The sequence below is a fragment of the Pelodiscus sinensis genome, chromosome 5 (assembly GCF_049634645.1).
Source record: "Pelodiscus sinensis isolate JC-2024 chromosome 5, ASM4963464v1, whole genome shotgun sequence".
Taxonomy (NCBI): Eukaryota; Metazoa; Chordata; order Testudines; family Trionychidae; genus Pelodiscus; species Pelodiscus sinensis.
In genome coordinates, this window is record NC_134715.1 from 7637109 (window position 1) to 7649658 (window position 12550).

The 12550-nt window shown below is 43.5% G+C and overlaps 1 protein-coding gene across 1 annotated transcript in view; it reads right to left on the reverse strand.

The window, feature by feature from the left end:
- MOB1B (MOB kinase activator 1B) overlaps nucleotides 1–9216 on the reverse strand; it is a 70058-nt gene extending 60842 nt beyond the window's left edge. The window contains exon 1 of the mRNA XM_075929429.1: nucleotides 9057–9216. Within this exon, the coding sequence (XP_075785544.1) occupies nucleotides 9057–9070 (14 nt within the window). The 5' untranslated portion in view covers nucleotides 9071–9216. The remainder of the gene's footprint in view (nucleotides 1–9056) is intronic.
- Between the last annotated feature and the right edge of the window lie 3334 nt (nucleotides 9217–12550).

Here is a 12550-nt window from a genome sequence, read left to right on the forward strand (position 1 = left end):
AGCTTCCACTGGAGTCAGTGAGAAAAGTAAAAAGGAAAAGACCTCTCATGCACATTTTCAAAAGCATTTTTAGATTTTTCAGCTACCTTTTGATAGCTCAGTCTCTGCTGACTTATACTATATGTTCCCCAAAGGAGAAGATGATTCTCAGCATGATACAAACGCACCTCAGTAGGCCTTCTCCAAGAGTGCTAGAAAGATTATGAAACAAGCAATTCTAGCAAGTTATGTGCTATTATCACCAATGCAAAAACAGGTGCAGAGTAGACAATGTCAAGCCAAACAAGGATTCTATAAGATACTTCTAGATGGCTATGTAAAAAAAAAACCATGAGGAGGCAAAGCTAAACACTGGATTCATGCAATCACACCCAATTTAAATTGAATGGGACGAAAATAAAAGATGGTCTGTAGAATGCGACAAAGGAATATTCACTCATTGCCAGAAAAGGATTCTGCAACAACTGAGTCAAAGTGACTGATGTCCTTTCTTGCTCTAATCATCTGACCGAATAGTTTCTCTTACAGTTACATCTCATTTTTTCAGTAAGCTCACTATCCCTGAAATTTAATACAAATATTTTAGTTAATTAAGCAATAAGACATGCAAGGCATATGGTGCAGCTTATTTGATTTGCTGGTTCTTTTAATATTTCCAATCGCACAGTATTACCTATTGTATACTTCTACAGAACTAAAACAGACTAAATTAATTAAAAAGAGCCTTCTAGTTTTTCTTAAAAAAAAAAAATCAGGAGAGGTTTTATTTTACTAGTCAAGTTTCATTTATTTACGTAAAGTTGAGCACTGAGGCATCAAGTTAAGTACTAATGGAAACAATAGTCAAGTCCAGGGGAAGAGAAGTAGGAGGTCTAAATATGTAACAGACAAAACTGTCGAGAATTGCTAATATAGACAAGCCGCGTAATGCACATATCTGATTTATGTCAATGTACAGGAGACCATGTTTATGAAGCTTTTAAAAAGTAACATTTGCCAGAATAATTAATATATAATCATTTCTGATACCTGTCTTCATTCCTTAGAAAACTGGGGACAAAACCTGTACCTCTGGTGTCTTGTTACTCCAATCTCCTGTAAAATGGTTCCGTTCTAAGTTCAAGGACTCAGATAGTCTTAGCAAAAACACCTTACGATGTACTTTCAAAAGAAATATTATTCCGGAATCACAGTAAACAGTGCGGCACACAGAAATCTCGCCTTTGAAAGTGGTCAGGGTTCTTGTCCTTTTTTAAAATTTTATAACTATAACACCTAATTGCTTGGCTCAGAAAAATAATAAATAAAGGGGAAAATTAAAAGTATGAAACAATTTTAGCATAAAAGCACACATTTAAGAAGTAATTAAGTAGCACAGTTATTTTGGTGGTGAATATGTAAAAATATTTCCACAATGAACTATGCATTACTTTATCGGTGTCTTTTAGTTTGTTTGTTTGATAAACTCATGCTTCTTTATCATCAGCATCATTTTGAAGAAAAAAAAAACCCAACAGTAGCATCCATTTAGTCCTTCATGTATGTACCTCATAAGATTACATTTTATGTGCAGTCTTTTAGATGGGCACGGTGGAGTTTAAAATTCATTGCAACATCACTAATATCATGGAGCTTTAAAGTCATCCCCATAATCCTAGCATTCCCAGGGTGGTACTATTTCATCTTGCAGCTGGGAGCTCTAATGAGCACACCACTGCAGTGCCCCAGCCCACTAACTGTAATCTGAGGGAGAAGGAGCAAGAGCTTGGGCATGTTAGACACAAACCTATTGGGACACAGGGACAGAGATCTTCTTATTCTTTGTAAGAGCATGTGGGGTGCCCTGCATCAGGAGGTACTGCAGTCCAATGATGTGAGTAGGAATAGTGGCACTGATAAAGGAGAAATTCTGTCCCCGCATCCCAGAGCTTGGGAACAATCCTATGATAAAGCATTGTATGTGCAGAACTGAAAAGTTTTCTAAAACGTTTCTGAGTTCCCAAGGTAGTATAAAAGGAAAAAATAAAACAGCAAGCACTTTAAAAGAAATTGTCAGGATAGTCTGAGAACTGCAAAATACACTGTTTTAAAGATGGGGCAACTAGGAAAATTGGGGGGGAGGTCATTTAGGTTTTAAAACCAGTACCAGAGCTTCTGACAGCTTTCACAGAAGGGATCGCATAGGGATACAAAGTGAAAAACCAGTTAAGCTGTCAGCTTGGGAGCAAATCCTTGCACTCTTAACTAGGGATGTAAATGAGTAGTCGACTACTTGCATTCCCCCCCTGCAGTGCTGCCCGCCCCTCCCTCCCCCTGCCTGCTGCTGCCTCTATCAGTGGCAGCAGCGCGAGAGGGAGGGGGCAGGGGAGGTTGCTGCAAAGCAGCTTCTCCCCACAGCAGGCCCATGCTCGCTGTGAGCAGAGGCTGCTCCACAACCCACAGCAGGGAGCTGAGACCCCGCCATGAACAGGGGCTGCTGCTCAGTCCCGGCTTGCATGAGGTCCGGGACCTACCCCCACTGCGTCTCTGCAGCTTAAATGTAGTAGGAGCTGGGTGTGCAGGCGGTTCTTCTTTTATCGACTAACCATATAGTACTACATGATTAGCCAATTACCCGCCTCTTAACATCCTTAACTCTGACCCTTTAAAAATAAGAACTGAATAGAAATACTCAGACGTGCTGCTACAGCATTTGAAAATACTTTACATAATGTTAAACAGATTCTTGGTAAGACTGTACATTTAAACAGCCCATAATTCAATCATTCTTATAATTACTAAAAATTCTTACTAATTGTGAAATTAAGTGTCACAAACTGGTTGCATATACCACAGCCTCAAGAGGGATTATTAATAGAATTCTTTGGAGGAGGCTATGGCATATGGAACCAGTTTCAACACTTAATTTCACAGTAAGTAACATTTATTTGCGACGTAGCACTGCTGCCACCAGGGCTTGGAAAATTCCCTTGCTTATGGTGAGTGGGTTGCTTTCCCAGATAAGTTTCATTAGCTTCAGCAGAATCTAAACTCTCATGAGTTTCAGTTTGTTTGTTTTTTAAAGGAAGCTTCTAGCATCTTATACTTGCAATGAAAACCTTCCAAACAGAATCTAATCACCAGGTCTGCACACAGTGTGCTCCAAAACTGAATAAATGGCAGGTTTTCACAATCAGTATTAGGAACACTGTCAGAGAACCCATGAAACTGACTTGAATCAGGTCAGTTTCACTGTGCAGCACATGAGACCTTCTAGAACCATGGTGTCCAACATGCTAGCCACATAAGAACAGACATACTGGTTCAGACCAAGGGTCCATCCAGCCCAGTATCCTGTCTGCCAACAGTGGACAATAACAGATACCCCAGAGAAAGGGGACACAACAGGTAACCCTCACATGATCCCTTCCCTGTCACCCACCTCCAGAGAAAGAGCAGCTAGGGATTATTCCTGCCCATCCTGGCTAATAGCCATTGATGGACCTAACCTCCATGAATCTAGCTAGCTCTTTTTTGAACCCTGTTAGCCTTCACCGCATCCTCTGGGAAGGAGTCCCACAGGTTGACTGTGCACTGACTGAAGAAAAGCTTCCTTCTGTTTGTTTTAAACCTGCTGTCTATGAATATCATTTGGTAACCCCTTGTTCTTATATTGTGGGAATATGTAAATAACTTTTCCTTATTCACTTTTTTCATACTAGTCATGATTTACAGACCTCTACCCTGCCCCCCACCCCGTCTCCTCTTTTCTAAGCTGAAAAGTCCAAGTCTTTTTAATCTCTCTTCATATGGGACCCGTTCCAAACCCCTCATCATTTCTGTTACCCTTTTCTAAACCTTTTCCAATGCCAATATATTTTTTTTTGATGAGGCGACCACATCTGTATGCAGTATTCAAGATGTGGGCATACCATGGTTTTATATAGAGGCAATAAAATATTTTCTGTCTTATTCTCTATCTCTTTTAAAAATTATTCCTAACATTCTATTTGCTTTTTTCACTGTTTTCAGAGAACTATCCACAATGACTCCAATATCCCTCTCTTGAGTAGTTGTAGCTAAATTAGTCCCCATCATATTGTATATATACTTGGGATTATTTTTTCCAATATGCATTACTTTACATTTATCAACAATAAATTTCACTTGCCATTTTGTTGCCCAGTCACTCAGTTTGGTGAGATCTTTTTGAAGCCCTTCACAGTCTGCTTTGGTCTTAACTATCTTGAACAGTTTGGTATCATCTGCATGTTTTGCCACCTCACCGTTTAATCTTTTCTCTAGAGCAACTATAAATGAGTTGAATAGGATGGGCCCCAGGACAGACCCTTGGAGAACCCCACTAGTTACCTCTCTCCACTTGGAAAGCGTACCATTTATTCCTACCCTTTGTTTCCTGTCTTTTAACTAGTTATCAATCCAGGAAAGTCCTTTCCTCTTATCCCATGACAACTCACTTTGCTTAAGAGCCTTTGTCAAAGGCTTTTTGGAAATCTAAGTACACTATAACCACTGGATCCCCCTTGTCCACACGTTTGTTGACTCCCCTCAAAGAAGTCTAGCAGATTAGTAAGGCATGATTTCCCTTTACAGAAACCATGTTGACTTTTCCCCCAACTAATTATTTTCATCTCTGTCTGAGACAATTTTTTATTCTTCACTATAGTTCCAACTACAGGTAATTTGCCCGGTACTGATGTTAGAGTTACTAACGGTCTGTAATTGCCAGGATCACCTCTAGTGTCTTTTTTTAAATATTGGTGTCTACTAGCCACATTTGGCTATTTGGCCGGTTGAGTGTGGCTACTTTTCTCTAGCAGTAGTCAGAGTGGTTACTGCTTTAGAACTGGTTGGACACCACAGCGCTAGAAGAAGCATCACATGACACTATAGTCGGAGGGAGGGGAGAGAGAGATTGTAGTAGAGAGCAGAACAACGGACTGACTTGATTTCTGGCAAAGTTGGGAAATTAGAGAGTAACCAGACAACTCTTGTACTTGCCAGTCTAGAAATGTATCTAAAGTCTACGTTTCATGTAATGTATCTGCTATGAGGTGTGGTTATAATTTTTATAGTTCTGATTTGGAAATGGATCTGCAAGAAATAGTTGGGGAGGAAGCTAGGAGAAGAGTGGACACGCATTCCCTTTTTGCCCTACATATGTATAAAGGAGGCCTGCATTTAGAAGATTTAAAAACAAGTCAGATCATATTTACACATCATGAAGAAACAAAAACCAATATCCTCAGAAGCACATTTCCCCCTTTGTTTACAGGTCACCTTTACATTGATATTTAGTGACATATTGTTGAGACGTATATAATATTTATTGGTAAAATTTACATGAACTAGTATAACTTATCCCTCTTCACTCCCAGAAATTGTTTCCTATAGCTCTTTTTCCCCAGAAATATGTACTTGTCAATTTTGACTGTTCACTTAAATAAAACAATCAAAAATATGACACTATATACTGAACATACGGATAGGGACTATATAATCTTAATGGTTCACAACTGTTAGATAATAAAAACTTTAGGAACCTGAATTATGGAATTTTTATTAAAAATCATTTTTTACGTAGCTTCTTTGCTAGGGCAGTTTTAGTAATTCAAGATACCAGTAGCAAGTTGCCAGATGGTACGCCTACAGAACTATCTTTAATTCCTTCCTTGGAGAAGCAGACTATGATTTCTGCAGCTCTGGTGTAATTTCCTTTTGAAAAGAATCTGTCAAACTGAACTTTTGGGAATTCAACTTTTTTTTTAAACTGACTTCTGATTGTGCGACCTGTTAAAGAATATATTCTGTAGCTCTCTTTTAAAACTCTTTAGGGGGAAAAAAGTGTTTTTGCTCCCCTTAGATGTTTATAAGGATCTTTTCAACATGGGAAAAATGGATTATACAGAGAAAACAGTAAAACTGACAACATACAAAACATACAAGCAGTAAATAAAACTTTTTCAAATTCATTAACTTCTCTCAGTGATAACTGGTGTTAGTTTGATAATAGTAGGTAACATTTATTTTAAAAAATGCTATTTTTAAGTTGAAAATATCTCTTGAATTCTTCTCACATAGCTAAGTAAGAAATAGCCAAATGCTGACCACTTGCTGACTTTATCAAAAGAATAGGTCTGATAAATGGAAACTGAAAACTCTCCACCTTTCAGGAGACACTCAGCACCCTGCATGATTGAGCTGCATATGAACACAACTGCTGTGTTATTTCAAAATCCGCTGACAAGGAGAATGTGGGTTTTTATCTTGTGCTTCGGTGGCAAACTGGAGAATGACAGCAGTTACTTAAGATATAACCTGTACTTGTACAGAAGACAGGTACACCACAGTATGGTACAGCTAACAAAAGCATCTTTGTGAAACCTTCATAATAAAACTGCACCAGATAAATTTAAAAATGTGTAACCTACTTGGAAATTTAAAAGACAGTACTGGTATGACTGGACTAGAGAAAGGTAGAAGGAAGCAAAAACACTTTGTATGTTACCTGTAGCAGCAATTAAGACTTCTCCTGAGGCTATGTCTAAAAAGTGTGCTTATTTTTCAGCCTAAAAAATGAGATATTTATCATATAAAATCACTCGTGTTATATAAGACTTTGGTTTTGATGGGTGTAACTTGGATCATAAAAGATAATTCCTAGGGAAGGAAGGAAACTGAAAACATAACATAACCTTTTTAGGAAAATGCTTGAATTATCTACTTGCTAGTTGAAAGCTAGGTGGGGAAAAGAAAAAACAGCAATTTCTGCTGAATTTAAACTTTATTTTTAAAAGATACGTTTCCAGACTTTAATATTTGAAAGAAACCCTTTCAAATATAAGCAAATGCAGTACTTTCCTCCTGAGTCTGCAGACAGCTCCAGTACCTTTGCTGCTGCTCCTAACTTTGCTGAGCAGCAACAGAAACAGGCACTGAAGTTTCATACAAGAAGTGGACACTGACCACTTGGAGGCTAGAAGGAAATAGTAGAGTAGCAGAGACCTGTTTCACCCAATTCCAGAAGCCAGGAGACTCTGGAAAAGGAGAAGAGACAGAAAGCTTATCTTTCTCCTCAGTAGTCAGTGAAGGTGGAGTTTCACATTTTTCTGACACCAATTATCTAGGGGCCATGGATCATGAAGCCAGTTCCCACTCTCAGACACACACCAGACTCCAAGGACAGGATTCTGGTGTCACCTTCCAGAAGCTGGGGATGATGGAGGATGGACATAGGTAGGCTTGTAACTAGGGCAGTGTCCCTGACTCCTAATAATCTTTGACTAGCAAGCTTGGTCATTCAGCTGGGAGTGTCTACCAATTCTGTTCTGAACTAAGATATTGAATATGTAATTTCAGGTACATGAAGTAGGTTTTAGCAAATTTACACAAAGTACATGTAATAGCTAGGTTTATAAAGGGAAGCTAATATCAATCTTAATTACAGAGAATAGTGTCCCTCTACTGAGAAAAGTCCTTACTACTTCTGTTCCCAAGAGGAAAGCATTTTATCCCATGTTCTTTAGAATTAGGCCAATCATACAACATCTAACAGTTCTCAATATAAGCTTTCAGCAACTTGCAGTCACCATGGCACTGGTCCAGCAAAGACTTTAGTATGTGCTTAATTTTAAGTACAGGTAGGTTTTGTAGACTGAGGCTTCTAGAATGGAGTTTAACTATTTAATGGCATCTTTTCCAACTGCATAGTTCAACCCCTTTTTCTCTGGGGTGCTTCTCAGTTTAGTTAATAGGTCACTGAACTGGTAATGTCTTAAGTACCTTGTTTCCACTCCTGAAGGGAAAAACAAAGATCATTCAGTTCCACTCTAGTCTATGAAGCTGAACAGCAAAAACATAAGTATTATATGTTTCTGATTTGTCTCTAATTCCTATACAGGATCTTTGAATCCTTGCAGTAAACAACTGCTTTCTCATTAACAATATCCATTCATTCAGGATCTTTGTACCGATTTGACCTGCTATATTTATAGCACATGAAAGGTAGTCTGCATAAGGAACATCTAAACCCTTACTTAACTTTTAATTCCTAATGTTTTACAAGGCTCAATAGATTTAATTCACACGTCAACAAAAATACCTCATGTGAAAAGGTTTTTGCTGAACAGATTTGTAGTTAATTTGCAAAGTCTAATAACTTGGTATCTACAAAGTCTAATAACTTGGTATCTACAGAGTGTTTGCCTCACAAATTGTTTTATAAACATTGGGCCTAGCCCCACACCAAATATTACCAGTTGAGCAAATTCAGAATAGTCTCTGCAGGGTAAAATTTGAGAAAGTCTCACTTCCCTCTATTAATGGAATGCAGGGATTCATTTCCTGTAATTTTTCCTTTAGACCCCTGCATCACATACTTTTTTTTTTAATTTACAGGCTCAAAGAACAAAATATGGCAACATGCGTTCCCCTCTATGAAACAAACTGCACCTTCTACATCCCGGAGAGATATTTGTTTACAAGGCTGTCTGGGTCCTATATCATAATCAACTTCTAATTTGAGAAACCTACCCTTTAAAACATTATTTAAAAAACACACGCACACAGGACTCACAAGAACCCCTCCTCCTCTTTGCCCCCAAACACTAGGCTGATGTTAAGAAACATGTCACAGGAATATTATAACCCCATGTTCCACCAGCTCTTGCATGGCTGAGTCAGGGCCAGAATAGGAAAGGAGGATGGGGATTTCTCAATGTTATTGTCCAAGATGTCTATTCTCTACAGCAACGACTGTGCTCACAGCTGACCCTAGTCCCCCTCCCCCCATTGGGCTGGGGCAGAGGCAATGATTCTGTGCCTGTAGACCCCGCACTGTAATTAAAGCACCAGGGACGGGGCGAGCTCTGCCCCGCACAGCCGAGAGGAGCCGGGGGAGAGGGGGAGCCGGGGAGGGGCTGCCATTGGGGCTCGCTCGGGGAACCAGCTCACGGCCGTGGGGAGCCGCGTCCCCGAAGCACCAGGCGGGAGCCCGCGGCGCAGAGCCGGGCAGGCTGGAGGGAGCGGGGCGCGGGGGGCTGGAGCCGGCTACTCACAACAAGAAGCTCATGGCGCAGGCGGCGGAGGCAGCGACTGAGCCCGGCTCCCCACGGCAGCGGCGCAGCGGGGCGGGCCCACGGCGGGGCGGGGCGCGGAGAGCCGGGGCCTCCCTCCGACGTGCGGGGCCGGGATCCCCGCAGCCAGCCCGCCCCAGGGCTCCTCCCGCCCCCCCCCCCCCACACTGCCCCGCCCCCGCTTCCAACCCCCCTCACCACCTCCAGCGCCGCCCCCCACGTCCCTACCACCCTCCCACACATTGCCCCACCCTCCCTCCAACTCTGCCCTCCCAACACCACCCCACCTCCTCCAGCGCTGCCCCCCACGTCCCTGCCACCCCCCACACACGGCCCCACCCCCCCCACACACTACCCCACCCCCGCCTCCAACTCTGCCCTCCCAACACCCCCCTCACCTCCTCCAACGCTACCCCCCCACATTCCTGCCGCTCCCACACACTGCCCCACCCCCCGCCTCCAACTCTGCCCTCCAAACACCCCCATCACCTCCTCTAACACTGCCACCCCAACCCAACTCACCACCTCCAGCTTTGCCCTGCCACCCAGACCCACCCACATTGCCTCCCCCACTGCCCTCCAAACACCCCTGCACTGCCCCACCCTGCCATCTCCAATTCTACCCTGCCACCCCATCTGCCTCCCTCACTGACCCACCCCACTGCCTCCAACTCTGCCCTGCCATCCTGACCCACCCACACTGCCGCCCCACCTCTTCCAACTCTGTCCTGCCACCCTCCAACCCACCTACACTGCCTCCCTTACATACTGAACTCCCCTCTCCAAACAACCCATATCCTACTTCTTCCCATCCAAATAGTACACCCCAAAACGTGCTACTACCACCTCCTTTAACTCCCATCCAAACACCTCACTCCACAAAATCTCCTTCTACTGCCTCCCACCACTCATTTTTAGCACTAGGGATGTAAGCGACTAGTCATCTATCGGATAAGCAAATGCTTACCAGAGAGTCGGCTAGTGACTCAACTATCAGAGAGAGGCAGCAAGGGGGAGGGAGCAGGAGCCAGTGCTGGGGGGGAGCCAGCTTAAAAGCCAGTTCCCCCCAGCATCATCTCCGTGGGGGCAGGGCAGAGGAGTAGCAGGGGGACCAGGCATGAGCTGGGAATCAGCTGTCCCAGCCCTCGCCTGCTCCCCCCGTGCTGAACTTTAGCGTTTTAAATGTATTAAGAGCCTGGCAGCTCTTAATACATTTAAAAGGCAGAGCCACAGCTGGGTTTAGTTCCTGAGGCTAGGAGCTAACCCTGCTGCAGCTCTGCAGTTTCTTCCCTTATCAACTAGTTGATGGAAATTCCATTGACTAGTCGATTAGCTGATTAAACGCCATTTAACATCACTACTCAGTACCTCATTCACCTAACGCTACTTCCCACAGCACCCTCTCCAATCATGGCACCCCTCTACCTCCACTGTTCCTCCAGATACCTCCCACCTCTCCCCCTATTGCCTTCTCCCAAACCTCAAAGAATCCAGTTGTAATACCTCCAGGAGTGTGCCGAGGCAGGGCAGCGCAATTAGTGCCCCTGCCTGCACGGCCATCAATGGCCGTGACGTCATCATCGGGCGCCCGGGCCAGCTGCGCCTTAGACACCTGCCTAGCTCACGTAGGATCACGGGCCGCCCCTGAATACCTCACCTGTCTCTGCCAAATGCCCAATAGCACTTTCCTCATAACAAGCCTATCAGTCTATTCCAGACCTTCCCACAAACCTTCATTAGCAGGGCTCAACAAATTATACAATATACTTGCCCGTGGTGAGTAGATTGTAACCTGGAAGAGCCGGGTTCGGGCGATCTGCGCATGATCACCAGACAGCGTGGCTGGCGAGCGGGGCTCGCCACGGTTCGGCAAGCTCTGTTCATTAGGGCTTGCCCCATCCAAAGCCCCTACCAGTATTTTCCTCATAATATAGCCTCAACACCTTCCCATTAGTATTTCTCTAAACTGAAAACCCCCACTGCATCCATTCCAATACTGCACTAACATTTCCCAGTAAGGACGGTAGCGTAGTGGAGGGGTCGGCAACCTTTTCAAACCAGAGAGCCAAGCTACATCAAAATTCAGAGCAAGTGGTCAACAAAGAGCCAGTATAAGAATGTCTATGTACATGACTGAAAAAATACAATGTAATATTATTGATAATTGACATGATGATTAATAATAACATAAATTAAACATTGTATTCACAGTGGACAAGGCACTGGACTGGGATGCTGAAATCCTAGGTCCATTTCCCACCTGACTCTCAGACTCCATATGTTGTCCTTTGTTAAATCACATAATTGCTCCGTGCCTCAGTTTCCCAACTGTTGTCGATACAATAGCTCCTTATCTCATGAGGGTGCTATGGGGATAAAATCAGAGACACACTCAGATTTTGTTATTTATTTTGGATCTGCACATCCTAAATTCATAACTCCGGTCATCTGAAGAAGTGGGCTGTGCCCACAAAAGCTCATGATACCATCTACATGTTTTGTTAGTCTATAAAGTGCTACCAGACCATTTGTTGTTTTTTTCAGTAACAGACTAATTCGGCTACCCTCTGAAGCTTCAGATTTTCTGGTGACAAAAAACATTTCAGTAGATATCTAATCCATCCGAAGCCTTACATCCCTGAAGTCTCCAACTCCCTCTCCACCCTTTCTCCAGGAGCCCCACATAACACCCGAGCCCCCACCACCTCAAATAATTTTGTCATCACCCCCTAGCCTTCACTAAAGCCAAATGCCCCTTTACACATCAACATGCCACCTAATAGAAAATCCTGTCCAAATTAGGGATGTTAAGGACTAGTTGACTAGTCAACTATCTGATAAGTAAATACTTACCAGATAGTCAGTTGATTAGTTGATCCCCCCCCCATTGCTGCATCTATCAGATAGAGGCAGCAAAGGGGGATAGAAGGGGCACTTCAAAGCAGCAGCTGGAGATCAGCTGTGCGGCACTGCCCCTTTGAAACACCGCCTCGATTTCAAAGTTGCAGCCCCGCACAACTGAGCTGGGGATCAGCTGTGTGGCCCTGCCGCGGGGTCTGGGGTCATCTGGGGAGTCTCCAGTTGAACCCGGGTTCCGCTGAAATGCACGGAGCCTGAGAGCAGCTGGGGACTTCCCAGCTGACCCCCACTCCGCGTGGCATTTCAAATCGGCAGTCCCGCTGAGGAGGGGACTCTTGTACTTTTCAAAGCTGGTGTGCTGTGTGCAGCCCAGAGTCAGCTGGACTTGTATATTTCAAAGGAGGAATGCAGAAGTGCCTATCGACTACTCTACTAGTCAATTAATCATTACTTAACATCTTTAGTCCATATTACCCCATTTCAGGCCACCCCAACAGCAAGGTCATACAAAAGCCCCTTCTCCCAAACCTCCATACCTCAGCTCAGTCCATACTGCATAATCAGGACTGCCAAACTGTGTGCGTACTATTCATTACCGTAGGTGGTTCACATAAACC